Source organism: Emydura macquarii, unplaced genomic scaffold (assembly GCF_026122565.2).
Source record: "Emydura macquarii macquarii isolate MOO-44397 ecotype Brisbane River unplaced genomic scaffold, CSIRO-AGI_Emac_v2 contig_306, whole genome shotgun sequence".
Lineage (NCBI taxonomy): Eukaryota > Metazoa > Chordata > Testudines > Chelidae > Emydura > Emydura macquarii.
This window is the reverse complement of record NW_027130443.1, coordinates 7,176,705-7,200,654: the sequence shown is the minus strand read 5'-3', so window position 1 is coordinate 7,200,654 and position 23,950 is coordinate 7,176,705. Positions and strand designations below refer to the sequence as shown.

At 43.1% G+C, this 23,950-nt stretch overlaps 1 protein-coding gene across 1 annotated transcript in view; it reads right to left on the bottom strand.

Annotated features, from left to right (window-relative positions):
* The window catches only part of MLLT1 (MLLT1 super elongation complex subunit), a 58,702-nt gene that overhangs the window by 23,464 nt on the left and 11,288 nt on the right, over positions 1–23,950 (bottom strand). Inside the window, exons 2-4 of the mRNA XM_067562096.1 lie at positions 20,028–20,208; positions 12,051–12,133; positions 2,105–2,248 (exon numbers count right to left, since the gene is read on the bottom strand). Of these exons, the coding sequence (XP_067418197.1) occupies positions 2,105–2,248; positions 12,051–12,133; positions 20,028–20,208 (408 nt within the window). The remainder of the gene's footprint in view (positions 1–2,104; positions 2,249–12,050; positions 12,134–20,027; positions 20,209–23,950) is intronic.

Genomic DNA, 23,950 nt, shown 5'->3' with positions numbered 1-23,950 from the left:
TTGAAACACCCAGTTTCTAAATAACTGCCCAAATATGATGTTACTCCAACATCTGATGATTCAAGTTAAGATTTTGTCATGGTTATTCTTAGTAAAAGTCACAGACAATGAATTGGAGGTGGGGAGAAGGGGGGAAGGGAAGGGAAGGGAGGAGAGCAAGGGCTAAAGGGGAAGGAAAGACAGCTGGAGCCCAACAGGAGTGGGCCCCACCACTACAGAGGGTTAGCAGCTGCAGTGCAGGGGTGCACAGTCCCACCTCTAACCCCAGTCACAGCCACAGGAGGGAAGAGGGTGCAGAGCCCCAGCTCAAGCCCTGGGGAGGGGAGAAGCACAGTCCTGGCTCAAGCTGTGAGGGGGCGGAGGGGGGGACACAGCACAGCCCCGGCTCAAGCCCTGGCTGCAGTTGTGAGGGGCGTGGCGCACAGCCCCGGCTCTAGCCTCAGTTTTGGAGGTCCAGTAAAATCATGGAATGTGTGACTGCTGTGACCTCCGTGACTAAATCATATCCTTACTTATGATCCAAGAGACAAAGAAAAATGCATGACTAAAATCCTAGAAAGTACAAGTGTCAAAAAGTAAATAGTACTCAGCGCCATCCTATGGCTAAAATAAGTTTCCCTCTTCCGCTTTATCGTCATTGGAGGAGGATGCGGGACTTGTGCGGAAGTTCTGGATAGACTTACAACTTAATCAAGTAAATTAATAGTTCCATTCCTGGGATCTTCTGCTTACAGATAAACTTCCTCATGGAACAAGACTATTTCTACCATCCAGGTTAGAAAGATGGTTTTGGTTAGACAACCTTTCTAGCAATTAATTTAGGAATACCTGGACTAGTAAGGTGCTTGACTGGAATGGAGTCACATATCAAGTGTGGCCTAAAACACTGTCACATGACAACCTCGGCTGAAAAAGACTAAGGGAAAGATTTACTGTCGAAATATTAGAACCCTGACTGTGAATTTGCCATATCTCACAGGGACTGTGACTTGCAAAGTAACTTGCTTAGACCTTGTACAATTATTTGACAATATCCTGTGAATGATTCCTTGATACCAATTTTCATAGAACCAGTAAATATCCACTGTGGCTGCCCAGGTATTGCAGCTTTTCAAGGATCCATCTAGCCTTTTCTCCAAAACTTGACTTTTACTATTTACTTCCACTTTTTCCTTTCTCACCTGCTTTCACTCCTTTTTACCACTATTTGCCTCCATTCTCCCTCACAGAATCTTGATCCTCCATATTGCCTATTCTCCTTTAACTCAGTTTCCTTCATTTTCTGCTTCTCCTGGCACTTAGTGTCTCCCCCCATTTCCTTCTTCTCCTTTCCTTTCTTTCTAATTCAGTCTCTATTTCACCAAGTTTACGCTTCTAAGCTCTCCTCAGATTGCATGGCATACCAGCTTTAAAAAAGGAGACATGAGGAAATGGTTCACCTCCCACCAGCATGTGCAGAGAAAGAATGTTGTCTCACGTGCAGACGTGCCCTCTTCTTAGCCTGCTTTAAACAATCTGACACCCAGAACTTCTCCCTGGTTCTGCTTCCTATGTGACAGGCAGCTGATTCCAGGATTAGGGGACACTTACTGGCCGGAAGTACCAAATACTAAACCTGCTTGTGAGAAAGAGGAATAGGAACACTGGAGGATTCTTTTTCTTGAGCCTCCTCTCTATATTGGTGTATTTGGCAGAAGTTATTGACACCAAGCAGTTCACAAAAGGAGTTCATGCAAGCTGAGAAGAGCCAGATCAACAAAAATGTCACCATCCACAGACACCAGGTTATGGCCTAGGGACATCCACAGGGTTATGGCTTTGGTGCAGACAAATTTATATTGAAAATACAAGTGCATCACTGATCTACACAAGAACGTTTTGCAGCTGCTGGTGTTGCTGCTACCAGAACCTGAATCTAGGGTGGCTCTGAGACAAATGCAACAAGTGACCAGTTGAGATTGTTTACAATAAGGGTATCCAAATAGCTAAGTTAATCAGAAAACTTGGGTCTCAAGTATAGAGAGAATGCCCAGAATAGAATTAATAGGCTACATTTTTTCACTAAAAAAAGTCTCTTCGCATCCCTGGTTCCTCTGGCACTCACCCCTCCAGCCTTAATAAGTTTGTGTCTGAATTCCTTAGTGGGGTTGTTGAATGTCAGTTTCTCGCAGCGAAGGTGGTTCACGGGTGGGTTTCCCTCCAGATTCAGGAAAAGGTCATATGTAAAGCAAACTCTCTTCGGCTCCTCCTAAAACCAAGAAAGCAGAAGACTCATGAAGAATTTTGGCAATTGTGCTAGGTTAGAGGTTTTAAATGGAATGCTGAATAAACTCCTGAATGAATGCCATATTTATAACAGAGATTTCATCCTGTGATCAGAGTTTTCAAAACTTAGGTACAAATATCTCATTTTCTAAAATGCCTGCAATGATCGCAGTTGCTAATACCTCGGAACAGAAAATCAGACATGAATTTCCCCTAGAGTGACAATCTATAGACAAGGATATCAACTGACACTTGCCAGAACCCATTGTTTATAGGGATGCTGATCTTATAAGGCATCCAAGGTCCAAGAAAGAAGATGCAAATTTTATCCATTCCACTCTTTGGTACAAATACCGAATCCATCTATTCATCCTCTTTGGAGGATATATAGTTACCACCATTAGAAGCACATTTTGCTTTATTATTTAGGGAAAGGACAACTCCTGGACTCCAAAAGGGTGAGAGTTCTAGAAAGATTAGCCACAGTGAGGGAAGGGGCACTAGATATGCAAAATCCCTTTAGAAATGCAAATTGAATGAGTTGAGTGGAAGCGGATGAAGGGTCAGGTGCCCTACTGCTTTCAGCTTTCCAAGTAATGTAAATGAGCCATCTTTATCTGAGGAAGTCTGGGATTTGTATACAAGTCAGACTGCTTTCCTATTTGTGGCCAACTGGTTCTGTTGCACCTGCAGCATCAGTGAAGAGAACTCTCATGCATTTGCTGTGCAGGACAGCCAGCCAGTGTGGGGCAAAGCGCTGCTAGAACCCTTTCCACATAGGTAGACAATTCCTTAATCTTCAGCTTCTTCAGAAAGAGTCGGGGGGACACATTGCCTCAGTGACCCATCCCTGTAATATCAAGGGAGTAGGAGAATCTATAAAACTAGTTTAGTAAAAGGACAGACATTTAGTAGTTTTAGGCCCCAGGTTTACCATTGTTAAAGGTTTTATGACAGATAATATGAATATTGTTTGTCTTCAGTGCCATGAAAAAAACAAAAAAACTCTCTCCTGCAATTGACTCCTTGTGCTCTGTCAGGAGAACCAGAAAGTGAAGATGTACATAAAAATGAAACTAATCAGTTTCTTTCCATCACCCAAAATAAGGCAATTGTAGAAAGTAAACAGCATAAGTGGTGTAAAACAAACCACACATTTAAAACTGAGTTAGTAATCCAAGTAGTAACAGAAATAAGGATTTTAAATAGGAGTTTTATGATGACTGTGTTCTTTTCACTATCACTGGCTACTAGTTTTTTGGCTGTTACAAACAAAAGTGCAGCCATTAGTGGGAGGGGAATTCTTAGCCCTTGTCATGCTTTATCAGTCTCTAAGCATATGTCAGCACAGTGTCTAGTTCTACTACTAGTGGAAGGACTCAACCTACTGCAGGAGTATCACATTACACACACAGATGCATGTATTGATATGTCTATAATACAATCACTACTGGGGAACAGCTGCAGTGCTGCAGATATGCCGCTGTATTAGAGACACTTATTACAGTGACAGAAAAGGTTTTTCTGTCAATGCAATTTAATACACCTCTCCGTCTTCTGTCAAAATAGCAGCATCTACAGTGGGGGTTAGGTCAACCTAATTACATCACATAGAGCGGGAAATGTTTCACAGTGAGATAGTTAGGGTGTTCTTCCAACTCACATGACGTCCCCTAAAGTAGCACACATAGCTATTAGGGAGGTGTACTAGGACAACAGATTTCACTAGAGAAAGAAAATGGAATGCCCAACAGGCCAAATTTGCATCCAAGGCAGTGGTAATAAGTGAAGGAACTGTTTGTGTTGGCAAGTCGCATGGATAATGGTTTCTAGGAAGAGAAAGCTTAATCTAATTGCCTATTTCAGGCTATGTATCACCTTTAATATTACGTCAAGAGTTTTTCCCCTCTCTAGGGATTTGCTGCCCACGTCTCCATCTTGACACCACTGAAATTAGATGTGTCCTATTTATTACAATAGAGAAAAGCCTCAAGGACTGGGACGAACCAGTACGTCTTCTTTCTTATAAACACAGGGAGCCTAGAAGTCTGCTTCAGGCCAACATTCTGTTCCCATTTTAAGGACAGGGAAGGGAGATTTTGGCTCCCTAGACAGTCAAGCTTGGGTCCTCCTCTCCTTAGTCCTTTTGGTTTACACTGCCCCTTTGTTTAGGTACTACAGTCATCACCCGGATAAGCTCTTACCACTCACAGCCCTTTCAGAGCTCCCTTCAAAATCAATGCTGCTGAACCTGGCCAGAAGGTGACGTTTGCCAGTGACTCAGCTATTGTGTCAGACCCCACTCTCCCAGAGGCCAAGTAGACACCCTCTGATGTCCTGCCCGTAGGAAATCATTCCTATACCTGACCTTCTCCTGTGTAATAATGAACGTTTTGATCACAAGACAGGCTTTGTATGGCAGGAAGCTGCATTTTCATTATACCAGATTTCATTTGTGAATGTGCCACAGGGATTCCCCTATAGCTACCAAAGCATTTTTATCCACATTAGAGCAGCATCAATCCGTTTCCCCTCCTTGCCTCAGACCATGGTACACACTTATCCATCACCTTGCATAGTGATACTCCATTTCTTATGATCATCCTGGAAAGCAATGCTTCAAGAGATGCTAGTGAGCATAGAAAGGGGGACCGTTCTGATGCTACATGAGGCCTTTCAGAAGATCCCATACCTGCATGCATGTCTCATTCAGTCCATAACATTCAGCAACTTTACAGTAGTCTTACTTACTACATTTCACATCCTGCAATTTCATTCCCCATTACAGTGCAGCTGTTATACAGGAACAGAGTCCCTAGGCTTCTAACCCAAGTCAACTTACACGTGATCTAATGAAGTGCTGGCCATTCTCAGACCACACAGATTCTGGGAGTTTGCCAGTAAGATAATATATATGGAAGCCACTCCCCTTAAGAACTAAGCCACTGTTAATCTTAGAACAAACATATGTGACCACAGCTGGCTTCACATTAGAAGTAGTAAGAGAGAGCCTGGGAGTCAAGTTTTTAGTTTGTAGTTTCTCAGGCCAGAAGAGGACTAACATGCAGGTGAATGGATATAACACAAAGTTTTGGGGCTGTCAGGTAAACAGAAAGTGAACATACTGAATACAAAATTACAGAGAAGAAGGCAGAATCTTAAAAATCCAAGAAACCCCAAAGTTAAGTTTTGGAGATTCCAGCTTCTCAGCACTATGTGAAAGAGCCACTGGTACCCCATGAGAAAGTGAAAAAAATATATATCTGGTAAGGATGCCACAGTGTAATTTTAGTCTCATTTTGTCAAAAAGGAGATTTGTATGACCAGAGGGTTTAAAGACCTCTGCACTTTCTTCTCTCCGCTTGTTTGGAAACCATAGCTGTTGTAGAGAGTCTCCTGAAGTCTGAGAGAACCATCTCAGGTGCAAAATATACAAAAAGAGTAATTAATTCTGGTATAAAAATCACAAACATATGCAATTGACTCATGTAACTTAAATAGATGAAGAGAAACCCAGGAAGTGTGACCTACATAGAATTGTTTCTAAAAGGCTTCTCAAAGTTTGCCATGTGGAGTCAATGGCTCGAGGACATAACATTCGCAGATGCAGGCTCTCTCCAAAGACCATTATCCTGTAATACTAGGCAAATGAGGAAGCCCAGTTATACTGTTTTCAGAATAGGAGATTTAAATTTACAGAAACAGAAGAGAGAATTCCCTTTCATCTCATGTACCTAGATATTTACATGGCCCTTGAAGTATTTGAGGGTTTCCCAGGTATTTATCAGAATACCTCTATGATGAATCTCCACATTTTACAGATGGTGAATTGAGGAAGCGGAATTAAGTGATTTGCCCAAAGTCACGGAGTGTGGCAGAGCTGGGAACTGAACCCCAATCTCCCAGTCTACAAAATGACTCTACAAAATGAAAGACACTAGAAAAATTTAAAATACTAAGGAAGCAGTTCCACAGTTACTTAGTAACCATGACAACTAACAGTGCTTCACCTTTGCCAGAGATCTAGGCTGGCATATAGTCATCTTTCTCTAACCAGTAGATAACACTTTCCGGTGTATGCATGGGATCCTCTATCATGCATGTATAACTTGTTTTACTGGTTCTCCAACCAGATCTGTGCAATAGGCCATTTTAGAATGACTAGCTTATGGTGCTGCTGGTGCTACTCTGGGGAAAGCCCTCAAGACACTCTTATCCCCTTTGAGACATGATGGGATTATTCAGATTTTCCCATAATACACAGATTAACATATGACTATGCATCTTGATTTTATAAATTGTAATCCCCTCAAAGGGCATTTTATTCCTTTGTTTTAAAAACTTCAGATACAATAAGACTTCTTGAAAGTCTGGGCAACCTGTACAGTTTAGGAAAACGAAAATCTCTTTAGAGAAAGATTAGCTGACGTGATAAAACTCAGGAATTGACAGCATTGCTGACAGAAAGGGAGGTAGGTGAATGCTAAGGGTTAAGCTCCCAATGGCTAATACATAAAGGTTATTAATTTTCTTCACCACTCACACTATTTACATAACTCCACAGGAGTGAATGACATTTTACAGATAGAAAATAAGACAAGACTCATAGTTAGTAACTTACAATCCCTTTTCTTCTAAGTTTTCTTGTCTTTCCTCTGAAAGAACATAGGATAGATAAAATAGTTCTAGGTTCTTATGCTTGTGTTTACCTTACAAGTTTTAGTAATATTTGTATACATTGCACTTTTCATATATGCGTTTGTTTATTTATGTTGCTCTATAAAAATTAATAAAAATGTAAAGTATCATAGAAACCCTCCATTTTAAGCCAATACTTTTTTGGAACGGTGAATACATTTTTATAGGGTAATTTTCAAACCCAGGTTTATATTTAATCAGCTGTCAGCTCTTACAAATGCTGAAGGGGACACTGCCCCGTTTAGGAAAGCTGCTACATTTGACAACATTTCTCTGCCAGCCAGAGTGACAGGGATGTGCAACATACAGAACTACAGGTAAAGAGGCAGCATGTAACTCATGTATGAAAAGGAAAAGAAAAGCATGTATGAAAAGGAAAAGAACACACAACAAGAACATTTAGTCTTAGGAAACATACTGAACAAAATCCAGTCCACCCAAAATGAAAATGTCTAAAAAAAAAAAAGCAATAAATATGAATTTAAGATGAAAACCAAAGTAAAAATATTGCTCTGTTCATCAACACACTAGAAAATGTTGCAGGGCTGATTGAGAAACAGATAAGGAATGGTACTGAAAAATGCAAGATCACAATGTGTCACTTCTGACCTAAACCATGAACAAAATTGTAAACTAAATTCTGTTTCTTTCAGCATGCAACTATGATTAAATAACAGATGAAGGAGGTCAAATCCATCCCATCTCCCCCAAAGCCGGTGCAGGAATTTTCCCCTACAGCACTTTAAAGTGCCTTTAGTAAAGTTTTGAGTGTCTCAGCTAAAATGAGCTCTCCACAATTTCCCTGGAAGACTGTTCCACAAATTAATATATATTACACTGACAGGAAGATTTCTGCTATTTAGCCTAAGTTTTCCTTTGCTCATTCCATCCCTTCTCTCTTAGTTACATGCTATTGGATCACCCTAAACAATTAACTCAAACCCTGAAGGACACTTGTTAATGCAAAAGAAGTTTTCTTCCAAAACCAAACAGACCCAAAGTAAAAAACTGATTTTTAAATAAAATTGGTCTCTCTCCTTCCCCATCCATCTCCCTTCTTAGTAATGGAGAATAAACTAAGTTACATTGTATGTATTCCATTATGTAAATACTGACCCTCATCTCTCTTTTTAACACTGCAGTTTGAAGATGGTAAATTTTATTTAGGTCTTAATGCAATGCTTTTTGATACCTGACACATTAATATCTTCTGTCTAATCTTGGCATAACATGAAACTGCATTTGGTCCTTTAGTTTTGATAGTTTATCATCAGGGTCCACAGTGTAATAACAGTGGTTGAAAATCATAAGCCATATCTATATTTTGTGGGTGCTGTTCTGATAGATGTATTTGGAGACAACCAGCAGGCTGTGAGAAATTTCAATACCACCAGATTTCTGGGTAAGAAGTACGAGAAAGATTGCAATGCATTTACTGCAACCAGTTCATACTGATCCAAGTACCAGAAGTTACTAACAGCAGCCCTCATTACAGGAATAAAAACCCTAGTGGGCAAGCTAATATTTTCAGTCAAACAATCCCAAATGATTTGGCACTTACTATTCGTCAATTCCGCTTTCATAAAACAGTCTCACAATCTGCTGAGAACCTTCAATTTTATTTTCAGGCTTGATTCCAGAGGCAGAAGCTCTAACGAGCCACCACTATTAGATTAGCAAATGAAAGGTGATATGCAAGTCTTATTGTCCACAGGGGCTACTCGGGCATTGTGGATGACTCAGATCATTTGGCTTCAGATCATCAGGAACTTTTTCCAAGTCAAATGGACAAGAGTTTAAAAAAATATGCACTCACCCATCTGTGATGAACCAAATTACCGCTTGGGGAGGTTAAACCCTCGCAGACAGTCAAGACTGGGGCACAAGGGATGGAGGGTAAGAACAGCTTCCAACAGCACCTTCAGTACTCTGCCATCTCTGTCTGCTCAGAGAGGCACCAGAAGTAAACATGCTCCAGCTTTGGTGGTGCTACGGCTGCTGACACGCCCAACTCCAATGGGGCAGTGATAAAATGCACAGAGGAGAGAGCTGACAGGCAGCTTTATACCAGGCTGCCCAGAAGTCCCTGATAAAGTTCACTGAAGATACTCTCAAAGTAAGATTCTCCAACAGTGCTAGCTGGCAGCATGCTTTATTATGCAAAGGTAAGGAGCACACTGGCTCCAACAACCACTACTTTCCACCCAAGCAACAAGTCAGTAACTAACCAAATGGGAAAGGGGAAAAGTTGAGAGTAGAGACTAAAACCATGGCATTAAACATAAAAATTAATTTCAGCAAACCACAAAAAAGATCTACCGTCATGGATTAGGAATTCATTGCCTCACCAGTTTGCTTCCACCCTCCAACCCCTCAACCTTTCAAAAGGCTATTAAAAGTGCTATTGTTACAGGGCCTAAACCCTTTGTAACTCTCAGTTCATCTACAGGAACACAATATGAGGGTCAAAACCAAAGAATATCTCTGAGTCACCAAGAAGATACAGTTCAACCATCCACCAAAGCTGTCAAAATTCAGAGATTTTAAGACCAAAAGGGACCAGTATGATCATCTAGTCTGAACTCCTTCAAAGACACAGGCTGCAGAGCATTTCACTAAGTAATTCCTGTATCAAATCTACAACTTCTAACTGAGCTAAAGCAGGAGTGTCCAACTCATTTGGAAGTGAGGGCCAAATTCCATGTTTAATTATGACCCATGAACTGTGGTACAGATTCAGGACTATATATGCCCACAATGTATAGCAGACCTCCTGCTGACATCAATAGGTTTGCGCAGAGATCAAGGAGAGGATACAGCCTTTAAGTAATAAACATGTAGTCATTTGTTTGTTCAGTACCTCAATGTCAAATTTATCACTCAGTGAGAAAGCATGCTCCCCTTTAAGCCGACAGTAATCCTGCCCTCTCTCTCCCTTCCTCATCCTCTTTTCTGTTTCTCCTCCATTTCCCAATCTTTGGGATATTCCTCTTTTCTTCTCCTTCTTTTTGCATTTCCTTCTCTGCAGCAATTCTCAAAAAGGCTACCGTCTCCCACTGTTCTCAGTGGGAAAGAGGACACCCCAGCTTTCATCAGTGAAAATGGACACCATGTCCCTACTATTTGTGAAGGAAGAGATTTAAGTAGTCCTTTGCAAAGATGGCCACCACCTCCCATTGTTCCTCAAAAGGGCGAAACCATTCTATATTCAGGGAAGGAAGCAGCTCTATTTGGCATATGCTATCAGGTGGCAAAGAGGGGACACTGACGAGCATGTGAGTAGGGGAGAGACACAGAAGGCAAGTGAATATGGAGGGCAGAAAGGACAATCGAGTGTGGTTGCAGGACAACATAAGGGTGGCAGGAGGGAGAATGTGGGGTGATGGGAGACTGAGCATGTATGAAAGATAATCATAAGGCAGCATGGAGAAAGAATGCAAGTGGAGCAAAAGAATGGGAGGAAGACGGAAGAGAGGGAAAGACAGTGATAGGGGAGGGAAGAGGAGAGCAAGTTAATGACTGTTCACCCACCTCAGGTAGGAGAGTCCTCTGCAAGCTGCCAGAGGGGACAGGATCCCCTTTTTTGTTTGGGCATTTAAAGGTGAATTCTGAACCTGAAGTGAATGAGGGGTGGGGAAGAGGTGGGCTTTCACCTAAAAGATTTTTTTTTTTAAATCAGAAGGAAAAGTCACAAACTTTGTCTATTTAAAATCTCATTAGTTTGTGGGTCTGGGCAAAGCTGCTTCTATCTCCCACCCTCATCCCCCAACCACTGCCATCCCCACTTCTCTTGGGCTCCTCCCATTTCCCAGCCTCAGAACAGTGGTTGTCTTGGGCAAAAAAAGCTTCCAGTGGTATATCAGAGGTGCTCTCCCTGTTTCCCCAAAATATGGGAAATTTGTTGGGTTTGTTCACCAGCTCATTACTGCGTCAATAATAAAGGTCAGAGCTCCACAAGCTACAAAGAGAATGCAGACACACACACCAAACATTCACATCTAACAGTGCAGGGAGGAGGTAGTGTGGTGAAGAGGGGTGCAGAAAGCAAGGATGGAGGTAGCCTAATGTGTTCAGTAAAGGAGGTGCTGCAAAGCTAGGTAGGTAGAGTTAAGGTATTGGTGTGGTGTACAATAGTTGTGGTAATGGTAAGGTATCTGCCCATGGGGCGGGGGGAAGGGGAGGATAGAGGTTACATACTGTTAGGTGGCTTAACGTTTCATTTCCTTGCTTTTCTGGGTTTGTGCCAGCTATGTTATACATAAGCCCAACTGATTCACATCAACCAAAAGAAGGGAATGCTCAGTACTCAGTCACAACAAAGAGTTAATGTGAAATTGAATATACAACCAATGAGTGCAAAGTTGGTTTGACAAATCTCTAGTTTCTGTAACCTTTTAAGTCATGTAGCATAGGACTTTTGAGGCAGGACTAAATTTTATCTTCATGGTATGCCGTTAATACTACATTTTAGCTTTCACACAGTTATTGTTGAATCTTAAGATTTAAAATCCTTAGCATTTTCTTTTAGCATGAACATAAGCTCAGATCTATCATATCTATTATAAATTGTGAATTACTATGCCCAAGACGCACAAGTCTTAGGCTTGGGTCTATACACCATATTAACACTGCTGTAACTATTTTAGTTAAGGGTGCAATTTTTTTTTAATAGCAGTACAAGCTTTAGTGTGAAAGCGATTATACCAATATAAAAAGTGCTTACAACATACTACCGTATGGCAAGATGCATAAGTTGTAACAGTATACACACCTTTATAGTAATATAACTGTATCCCCACTTGGGGATTTGTACAACTAACTATACCAACTTGTGTTTACACAAGCCCTTAACTTGCTACACTATCCTTATATTACCTTTCTATATAACTCTCTCTCTACTAGACAGGAGTTTATCCTTTCAAAGTCTGGCAGAAAACTTGCTATAGCTTCCAACAGTCAAGTTCTGTTTATCAGAGCAATAAAAACACATATAAAATGGTCACATAATTTGGCGCCTTTTTGCCAAGTGGTTCAACTGTCTCATGTAGTTCAAAGCAATCAAAACAATTAGCAGAACAGGACTCTACCTTATTTTTGAAGTGTACTTCAATAGGCATAATGAAGCCAGCGTAGCCAGACTCCTCCACTTTGTAAGGAGGCTCCTTGCACACTAAGAAGAAGAAAGCAAAACAAACATTAACTTCAGACATAATGCAACAATAGCCAAGATCTGAGCAATTACAAGGAAGAGAAATGAGCCTCTGACAATGCAGGGCTCATTTAAACCTTTGACTTTTATAACAACACAGAATAGGGTCATATGCTTAATTAGGGGTAGGAAAACTGCTCTCCCACTACTCTCAAAACAAGAAAAGGTTATTCATCTTGTGCAGTAACTGTGGTTCTTTGAGATACGTCCTCCTATGGGTGCTCCACTTCAGCTGCATCATGTGCACCTCTCAAACCCTTGATAAAGAGATTTTCCATCAGCAGCGTCTGTTCGGCCTGTGCACGTGCCCTATATAACCTCGTGCTGCGCTCCGAGAGTACATAAGGCTGCACAGGCAAAGCACACTCAGTTCCTTCTCTAGCCGAGTGTCCAACAAGAACAGTCTGAAGCAGAGGGAAAGGAGAACATGTAGTGGACCACTCAGAAGGACACGCATCTCAAAGAACCAGTTACCGCACAAGGTGACTAACCTTTTCTTCTTTTTCAAGAAGCATCATTAGGGGTGCTCCATGTTAAGTGACTCCCAACCAGCATCCTCACAGAGACGGAAGCTTTGGAATCAAGTACAAGACTGAAGACAGTACAATAGAAACAAGTGCAGCATCAGATCTGACAGCGTGGACCAAGAAAAGATACGCACTGAAGCCCAAGTAGCAGCTCTGCATACCTCAAACACTGAAGTGTTTTCAAGTAACATTGTGGAAGTTGCCTGTGATTTGATAGAGTGCGCTACTGTTCTTTGGGAAGGCAAAGCAGAAACAGTAATACACCCAGAGATCCATCTTTTACAGCTCTATGGAGAGATCATGGATCTGCGATAGAGACAGAGTCTAGGTGATTTCCAAAACTGTTTGGTCCAGATAAAAGGCCAATGTCCAACATGCATCTAATGTATAAAGGAAAGCCTCCCACTGAGATTTATTTGGTTTAGGAAAAAATATCAGTAGATGAATAGACTGGCTGAGATGGAAAACTGAAAGCACCTTACATAAGAACTTTAGGTGCGGGCGTAGGGACACCTTGTCCTTGAAAAAATATGAAATACAGGATCTGCCATGAAGGCCCCAATTTCTCCAACCTTGCAGGTCGATGTGATAGCTAAGAGAGAGGCCGTCTTCATAGATAAATGAGCCAGGAGCAGGTAAGTTCAAACCTTATGCAACCTGTGAGTACAAGGCTGAGATCCCAGGATTCTTAACTTGGGGGTAAAGGTTCCTCAGACTCTTAATAAATCTCAAGCACATAGAGTGAGCAAAAATAGAAAACCCTTATAGTAAGGAATGAAATGCTGATATCGTGAGAAGATGAGCCTTAACAGAACTAATAGATTTAAAAAGGATTTAAGTCCAGAAGTCGCAGATAATCTAAAATGGCTGAGAGTGGAGAAGATTCAGGCACAAGGCACAATGGTGACACCAGTGGCTGAACCTCTTCCATTTCTGAAGGTAAGTAATTCAAGTTGACTGCCTTTTAGTAATACTTGTTGTAGTCTTATCAAGCAGCTGGACTCTAATCCCATGAACCATGTTGGAGCCATGCTTGGAGACCGAAGACCCTAGTTTGGAGTGAAGCACACGACCTGCATCCTAGGAGAGGAGATGAGGGAAGGCTGGAAGCTGGAGTGCCAGTTGGACACACAGATATTGTCAGTTGCCCTTGAGGAGGGGTAGGAAGTGAAGGCAGGCATTCCTGACTGCCCTGCATTTCAACAAGTTGATATGGAGACCAGTTTCCTGAAGCGACCATCTGCCCTGACTCGTGACTGTGTGTTGATGTGTGCTCCCCACAATAACAGTGATGTGCCCATTGCTCCAGGCCACATACCTTCCAGGCAGCCAGAATTCCCTAGCTGATGCGCTCAGCAGGACACTCTACCTCAACCACGAGTGGGAGTTACATGATGCTACACTCTAGTGCCTCTTTGACAAATGGGGTACCCCGCAGTGGGACCTCTTCTCCACTTGTGAGAACTGAAAGCTGCCCCTTTATTGTTCCAGGGGAGAAATGGAGAAGGACTTGCAGGGTGACATTCTTTTTCTCCCTTGGACAGGCAACCTCTGCTACGCTTTTCCCCCATTTCCCTCCTCCCACAAGTGATACTCAAGATCCTCCGGGTCACCATGGTACTTGTAGCCCTGTTCTAATCCTGTCAATTCTGGTTCACGTATCTCCTCAGACTCTTCACCCACACACTGCTCCGCCTCTCACAAGATCGGGGCCAGATCCGGCATCCCAATCAGGGCCCTCTTCATCTTACTGCCTGGTATTTGGATGGGGCTTGATGGTAGAAAGGGCATGCTTCACCCCAGTGTGATACATCCTTAACCAGAGCAGGAGGGCATCCACTAGAGCCTGTTAACAAGCTAAAAGGAGATGCTTCACATCTGAGTGCGATATCTATACCTATTGTCCTTGACTACCGTCTCGATCTGAAAACATAGGGCCTTGCCCTCAGTTCTGTATGGGTCCAACTGGCAGCACTTAGTGCCTTTCTCCCCCCGGCCCTCCCCCCACCCAATACATGGCATCTCCATGTTCACACTCCTGACCACCATCCATTTCATGAAGGGTTTACTCAGTACCTTCCCACCCCAGGTCCCACAGGGGTGTGGGTTTAATCCTATTCTCTCTGCCTTTACAAAGCCACCCTTTGAGCTGCTTTCAACGATATCACCTCTCCATGAAGGTGATATTCTTGGTAGCCATTACCTCAGCTAGATGGGTCAGTGAACTGATGGCCATAATGGCTGATCCTCCCTCCCCCTTACAGTGTATTCCACAGAGACAGGGTGTCCTTATGGCTATATCCTAAATTACCCCCAAAATGCCGCATTTGTCAGACCTTTGAGCTCTTTTTTCCAAAGGCTGTGGTCCCGAGTATGTACACAACTGCTGTGTTGTCAGACAGCAATTGAATGTGAAGGGCCCAAATGAGAAGAAGAAATGCCTGGTAAACGAAATCGACTAGCTGCAGTTCTAGCATGTTTATATGCATCCTGGCTTCCCATGGCATCCACACTCCCTGGGCTGTGTGATGGTTTAGATGGGCTCCCCAACCCACAAAGGAGACATCTGTTGTGATGGTGGCCTGTGGGGCAGGAGGCGTGAAGGGGGTGCTGAACATGACCTTGGAAGGATCAATCCACCACGTGAGGGAGGCCAGCATCATCTGGAAAACAATGACCCTGGCCTCCATATGATCCATGTGGAGTCTGTAGATAGAGGGAAGCCACATCTGGAGGCAACGCATTTGCAGACATGCGTGCAGCATCACAAAGGTGCAGGCTGCCATATGTCCAAGGAGAGACAGACAACAGCAGACTGTGGTGTGTGACCTGTGATGCAGGTCCATGATAACAGTTGTCAGTGTTGTGAATCGGTCTGCTAGAAGAATGGCCCAAGCTGCGATGGAGTTGAGCTGCGCTCCAATAAAAGGGATCATGTGTAGATATCAACACCGACTTTTCCTCATTGACGCAAATACCTAGAGACATCAGGAGAGAATGAAAGGAGAGGATGGTGGAGATGAATTCCTGTCGGGATAGCACCAATCATCTAGGTAGGGGTAGACTGAATAGCCGAGGTAGCACATTTGTACTGCTACCACGGCAAAGACCTTTGTAAAGACTTGCGAAGCCAACACTGCCAAAAGGGAGGACCAGGAATTGGTAGTGGTTGTGTCCTATCAAAAAATGGATAAATTTGCAGTGGGCCGGGTGAATGAGAGCTGCGAATCTGGCTCCCTGGGGGAAATATAGGATAATCAATGCCAGCATCACCATACAGATTTGGACTTTCTGATAAACATATTCAGCACCTGAAAAGTCAAGAGTGGGGTGGTGCACTCTGCTCTTCTCCAGGATGAGAAAGTATGATGAATAGAAGCCTCATCCCTTGTAGTGCAGTGGGACATGCTCTCTGGCTCCCTTGAGGAGAAAAGTGTCCGCTTCTTGTTGAGCAATGTGTTGATAGAAGAGTCCTCAGGGAGTGTCCAGGCTGATGTGGGGGGAAAGAAATTTTATGGAGTATCTGTGGTGGATGATCTCCAGTACCCAATTGTCAGTGGTGATCTTGCCCCAACTGTGGGTGAATAGGGCAAGACTGCCCCAAAAGACTAAATGGGGCACTGCCGGTAGCATCAGGGGAGGTTCACAGGTCCTGACCAGCACATCAAAACTGACATTTTGGCTGCTGGTGGGGCAGGGTCAAGGAGGTGGTTGTGGCAGAGATGGGGAAGCGAGGTCACTGACAGCAGTACCGCCTACATGGGGCCTCCTGCTGATGCTGATGATAGTAGGCTAGGTAGGGAGCATGAAGGTGCGGACAGAACTGCTGCCTCTATTGTCTGCATTGCAGGGCCAGGATATATATACACCAAGAGATCATAACATGGCCCTGAAGTCCTTCAATGAGTGAAGAAATTTGTCCATTTTGTCCTGGAACAGTCTTTTTGTCAAAGGGGAGGTCTTCCCTAGGAAAGCGGGATGATTGGAGCCACAAGTCTCGGCGCATGACGACACTGATCATGAGAGAGTGAGAGGACATATCAACTGCATCCACAGCCACCTGTAAAACCACCTTGGCAACCAGGTGCCCCTCATCTACCTGCACTTGAAACTGCTGCTGTTGGTCTGGTGCAGCTTGTTCCGGAGCTCTGCTAGCCTTGTGTAGTTATTGAAATCATACTTGGATAGCAGAGCCTGATAGTTCACGATCCAAAACTGTAGTGCTGCTGAAGAATATACTTTCCTCCCCAGCAGATCCATGCACTTTGCTGCCTGGTCTGGAGGAGTAGACTTCTGCTGGTGCTGGCGTGCATGCTCTGCTGCCAAGTGGATGACAAGAGAGTTGAGGGGTGAATGGGAAAAAGAAAATCAGTCCCCTTTGCAGGTACAAAATACCTCCTCTCTGACCGCTTAGGCGTGGGCGGGCACAGGAGGCAGAAGTGTGCAGTGCACTGGTTGGAGGATGGGCTCGTTAATAGGTAGCACCAACCTAGAGGGCCGCTGAGGTTGGAGAATGTCCAGGAGCTGATGATGATGTTGGTCCTGAGCATCCTCCCAGGGAATGCCCAGGTCTGCTGCTACCCTCTGAAGCAAACCTTGATTTTGCCGATGGTCATCCAGCGGAGAAAGCTAGAGGGGGAATAATCGCTTCATCCGGCAATGAGGAAGCAACCGTTTGATGTCTGCCTCATCCTCAGAGACCGACAGTGCTGGTGGAGGAGCAGGGGAGGTCAATAGGATGGCCTGGGAGGGTGTGTAGCATTGGCTGTAGAGGTCCCAGAGTGTCCAGCCAAAGAGAAGGGTCTACAGACGCAGTGAGCCCCATGAGTAATGGTACCAGACCCCCACTGCTGGATCATATACCGGTGGATAAGGCGGTTGGGGATGTGAATCTGAACTGCAGTGTGTCACTGGGGAGAACAAGTGTTCTGGCTCCAGAAACTCCTATGACTCAGAGGACAGTTCCAGCAGTGGAGGAACTGGTGGTATGGGAGGGCTGTGGTGTGACAGGGGTCTGTCCAGCAACAGCAGAAGAGGTTTATCTTCCCAAGTGGGGATGTCTTGGGTGAGCAAGGGTCCAGAGAGGAGAGATGGTGGGTACGGGAGTATCAGTTCCACTGATGACAAGAGAGGCTTTAAGTGGCTGGAAGTTTTGAGTGTGCCCATGGAGATGCCAGAGGGCCCGGGCAGCATCTGCGGGGCTGGCTTGTCTAGAAGGCACAGCAGTAGTGGTGGGATGGGCAGTGAGCATTGTTGAGCACTCCACACACATTGGTACTGGGGCCACTGTCAAATCCCGTTTGCGCCAAGCTTTACCCTCCACCTGGGGAGATTGGGTGCTGGTCCAGCCAGATCTGCGCACATCTCACACAATCTGACCTGTCTCAGGAAGGAAATGCTGCACTTTGGAGCAGTCCACGACAGGAATCTGCTTTTGTGCCCATGAGAGTGTTTCTTACACTCATACTGAGGCTTGTACTTCATCTTCAGTATTGCTGGATGCGGGACTCGTGAGGTGCTCAGTGGGGCACTCGCTGCCAGTGAAGGCAGCTGTAAAGGGAGGCCTAATGGTCCTGGATCTGAGCGTGCACACGGTTGCATAGCTTCCCCCATTAGGAACTTATGGAGGCGGAACTCCTGAGCTTCCCAGGTTTGGGGCAGAAGGACTTACAATGAAGCAGCGAGCTGCAATGTGAGTCTCACTGAGGCACTAAAGACACCTCTGGTGCTTGTCACTCACAGAGAATGAGCACAGGCAGGAGACACAGTTTTTAAAACCCGGAATCCAGGGTATAGTCCCTATGGAGGGGTAGGGGATGATCCTCAAACAAGGAAAAATCTTCACTAACTAAACTGTCTATTTTCAACTATATACAACTATCTGCAAACAGACAGAAGTCACTCCCTTCACAAAAACTAAGAGCATGAAGAAAGAGAGGTTCCGATTAAGCAGTAAGAGGGAACTGGAGAGATGTTGACCCACGTAACCTATTATACACTCAGCTGTAAGTAAGAGGGGACACACTATGCACGTAACAGTCAATGGATACTGCTAACAAACACTTCCAGACTCAGAAATATGCACACTCACCTATGGAATACATATAGGGACCATCACTCGAAGAATTTCAAATTATTAGCTTGATTAGGAAACGGCATTTCCCTCAAACCTACCACTATGCAAGTTAATTTCCCCACTTCCAAACTTTTACTCCATCTTAACGGTGCCAATAGATGCAACCCAACAATTCCCCTGTATTCCCAACAATAAAAAAAGCCTGTTTGAAATAAGGGTCAACAGACTTAATTTTAACTCTGGTTTCACATTAAATCCTACCATGAAGAAAATATTGCCCAAATGATTTCACATTTTTTGACTGTTTGGCAGGCAGCCTTCTTTCTTTTACTACACCGTTTCTACAATATTTTAAGTTGTTAAAATAACCTGTTAGCAGTACAGTACAGCCAACAATCTCTTGCTCCAGGTTAGGGAAAGAGTCATTTGCAACAACCCTTCCAGGCCAATCTAGAAATGGCATTGATGGGCTGCAAAACCCCTTTAATCCAACCTCTTTGGTGAAAAGCAGGTTGGCATATGGCGAACCATAAGAAGGTAAGTGTGAATCAAGGAGGGCGAAACAAACTGCCATTTTTAGAGCTGGGTGACATAGCAATCTGGTTAGCAAAGAGGATATACAGTCGTCATAAAGATGTTTGTTATAAGGTAATTATGCTGGCTGACAAGGATACCAGCACAGCAAATTGAACTTTTATTCAAGTCTTTCTATAAATTAGTTTCTAGTTCAGCAGTCCAGTTTCCTACCATATATCAATTTTATTGCCACTGACTTGTGGCAGACATAATCATCACATGTATTATATGCACAGGTTAACAGACAGAACAACCTTTCAGTTTGCTTTTCACAGCATGAGTGTCTCACAAATAACCATGATATGTACAGTACTTTTAAGACACCTGCATAACCACCAGTGGCACTTTCCACCATGTAACATGATAGTCATTTGTCCCCCTTCTCTTGCCATTAAGTGCTCTGAGAACATGCATATACTAATGCTTCAGTAACAAAACAAAACAAAAAAAGGGAGGAAGCATTTCACCTTTGACCCTTTCATTAAGAGGAAAGATCACAGTCTCTCTAATATTCCTTAAACAAAGGTGGCAAAACTCAAGCCTCAAGTGTATGCAATGTGTTTGTTCCTCCTCAAGAAAATGTTTCACAGAAACATAACAGCGCAATCCCAGACCCAGACTGCATGACCATCCCGCAGAGAAAGGAGACTGCATGCTGGTTAACATGCACACTCACCACGTTTGGGTTTAGGGAAGCTCTCATGTAGGCGAAACACCACCCTCTCCACAAAATGCTGGATGTCACATTGTTCTGGGCCACGGACAAATACCATCCAGTCGTGAGTAAACCCTTCGGTGGTGGGCTTTTTCCGGAGTTGGGCTCGGTGCCCCAGCTCCAGCTTCACTTGCACTGTGCACTGAAACGGGACAAAGATGTGGGACAGAGGTCAATATGCTGACACTGTTTTACAGAGCTTTGAGATCCATGGACAGAAGGTTCTAAGTATCAGAAGGACAAGAAGAAAATTAAGTCTCTACCACAATGAAACTAAGTTGCCAGAGAAGCTCATGGTAATTCTTTAAAACTAAGTTGTAGTCAGTCAGAAAAGTGACTGAAAATGGTTTCTAACACCAGAAATCTATTCTGTGTGCCTGAGTCACACCTAACTCTGCAGAGTCAACACAGCCATAGAAGAGGGATACACCAACTAAGTTGTAAAGTTCTGACTACAGAATCTTTATCACTGAGGATGACAGAGGCAGAACAACTGGATTCTCAGATCCCAGTAGTTTACATCATTTGCAGCTAGTAAAATAATCTTAACAAAAAGAGTGTTAGACATTGGATCATGGGGTTAGAATATTATGAAAGCCCACACATTTTTTTTTTTTTTTTACAGTACTGCTTTTTGACAGCATTTGAGTTAGTAAAGTTCCAGGACACAAGTATCATGTATTTTCATGGTAACCAGAATTTAGTTGCATTATAAGTTTCCTACACTGATTGATTTACATGGCCTAGGCTTACATGGAATTATGTGGAAAATACACTATTGTGTGTTTTCTTGTAGAAGAATCACGTAATTTACAAGAAAATATAACTACTGTATGACGGACTGTTTACCTAATACTGTATGTAAGTTCTTTCAAAGAAAGGATCACAAGACTCTAAGGGCAGAAACTCTGTTTTTGCATGTATTTGTACAACATCCAGTGCACTATGCGGCCCTAGTCCTGATCAAAGCTTCTGAGGTCTAGTCTAAGTAATATTAAACAACCGATAACACTAGAAACAAGTGGGGATAATCCCCCATACAAGGAGCAAAAAATCCACTACACAGAGTAAAAGAAAAAGCTGAAATTAAATTAAGATGCTGAAGTTACTGCAGACAATTTACATCTAGGAGAGAGTGGAATGATGTAGATGGATGTAGGATAGGAAAAGCAAGTGTTAATCAGACAAACTAAAGCATACAAGAAGGTTTTCAAATGAGCTTTGAAGAGCCAGAGACTCACCTGGGAATATGTGCCATGTATGTACTACTCTAGTTTGTATAGGGCGCATTCTTCAAACTAAAGCAATAGACAAGATCATTTCACACTAAACTTAATAAAATGATCAATTTAAGCAATTGGAAGTTCAAACCCACATGAAGGTCAGCAGTGCTTGAGTCTGATCTCCACTCAACTAAGATTTATGAGGAATAAGAGATTTGATTTCACTTATAAATTGTATGTGTAACCTACTGAAGTTTCAGGATGGGCATTTTTAAGGGAACATTATTATTTGCATTACAACTGCATACAGGGACCCCAAATGAGATCAGGGTACACACTCTGCTAGATGTTGGACATAAACATATTAAGAGTCCCTTACCAAAATGTTTAGTCCTCTAGACAGACAATAGGTAAAAAAAGTATTTTCTCCATAAGTAAAATGGGGATCTGAGTGTCCAACATGACATACTTTGAAGGGGCCTGGTTTTCAGAAGGTTTGTGTTCAGCATTTCCTGATAATCTAGACCCTTTAAGGAGTCTTAATTAGAGCAGCCAAAAATCACAGACTGCTTTCTGAAATCTTGGCCTAAGCTACTTGCTGAAGATCACACAGGAAATCTGTGTAGAGCCAGGAATTGAACCCCGAACTCCCGATTCCCAACACAGTATCTCAACCACAAAACCAACCTTCCGAATTGCTTCTCTAAGGCAAAAAGATTTTTAAAAAACTTTCTTCCAAGCTACCATCTGATCCATAAAATACTTTCAGAGATCAGCAGTTGATGCATCAACCATAAGAGCCAGGAACCAGATCTTCTAATTAACTGCTTAACCCATTTTACCAAAGTCTGTCTCTTGAGTCACCTTCCTCTTTAAATTATCTTGCTATAAGCCATTTTCTTCTTCTGCATGTTGGGACCTGTCATCTCCTGTGGGCTGTATTAAAGATGATGGTGCTCTGTGGTCAGCTAGTTCTGTCTCCTAACAAATGCTTCCCTTTCTCTAGGCTTAAAAAAACTAAAGGTCCAAGGAAAACAGAGTTTTAATCAAAACACAGGAGCCTAGTAGATGGTGATGCACCGTTGTGTAGATAGTCTATCTAAATTCTGATGTCCATGGGGAAAACCTCTGAAGGCAAGTTATCTGGGATATGTCACATGATGTTCAAGCAGGAATTCTTTTTCAACAGATTAATTTTATTCTGTAGCTTCAATTACGCCTTAAATTTTGCTACTGCATCCAACACCCTCCCCTCCTTCAGAGACATGTAAAGGGCTTTCACCTTATGGAGGTTTCACAGTTTCAGTGAGGGAGAAGTCCCATGCAGTTCTCAACTAAAAACTAGATGGGTAAGGAAAATATTTAAATACAGTACAACCTCAGAGTTACGAACTGACAGTCAACCATACACCTCATTTGGAACCAGAAGTACACAATTAGGGAAAGAAAAAAAGGGGAGAGAAAAAAAAAGCAACTATAGTACAGTACTGTGTTAAACGTAAACTACTAAAAAAATAAAGGAAAAGCAGCATTTTTCTTCTCAATAGTAGTGTTTCAAAGCTGTATTAAGTTAATGTTCAGTTGTAAACTTTTGAAAGAACGACCATAACATTTTGTTCAGAGTTACGAACATTTCAGAGTTATGAACAATCTCCATTCCCCAAGGTATTCGTAACTCTGAGGTTCTATTATATAGAAAAAAATTGCTTAGAATGGGAATTGTTCTGGACATTTCCTTCAGATCCAGGTCCAGTTAATAGCTAAAAGGAAATCCAAATAAAACCTCCTCAACTAAAATGTTTGAATTTGCCCAATTTGAAATTGTGGGGGAAGGAGATTTCTCTAATGTCCCCAAACAAAAACCTTGTTCAACTGGTGATGGTGGGGATTAATAGACTCTACAATATTTTACTTAAAGTCCTCAACATTCCCCTCTGGTTTTCCTTTTATGTATCAATTGTTTTCAAGTCACCAACTCTACCTATTCACACTCCCTCTTTTGGATTATCAACCAAGCACTAACTGACTCCCATATGACTTTATAAGCCTGTACTTGTGTGGAAATGTTACACTCCGGTCAACATACATAACGGACACATACAAAGAGACTTGGGGGGGAAAAATGATCTGCCTGCTTTAGATGATCTGAAATAAACTTGTAGCCCTGAACTCCCATTTGGCTGAGCATGGTAATACCTGTTCTGCGAATACAGGGCATCCCCCATGTCCACGGACAGCAACAGCCCTGTGGATAACATTACTTCTTCCCCACCATGTCTGACCAGGGCAACTACTGACATGACTTCTCCTCAGACAGACCTGAGGTGAGGGAGAGTTGCAGGGCAGTAACCCTAATTCTGACACTGGCCTGCCCCCTACTAATGCCTCCAGAAGGCAATGACCCTGCACAGGCAGCCACTCTCCTCACTCATTCCATGGTGTGGGGGCATCATACAGGGCCTTTTGCTTCTGATATTGTCCTTCCCTCATGTCTGAGTGAGGGAGCAACAGGCCTGCTATGAGTCATCACGCCCCCTTCCCGTATCTGGGAGTGTGGGAAAAGAATAAGCTGGCTACAGGACAGCTGTATTATCCCCTCCCATGTCTCTGAGGGGTAAGGGACAGGAGCCCTGCTCCTGTCCCCTCATCGGTGTCTCAACA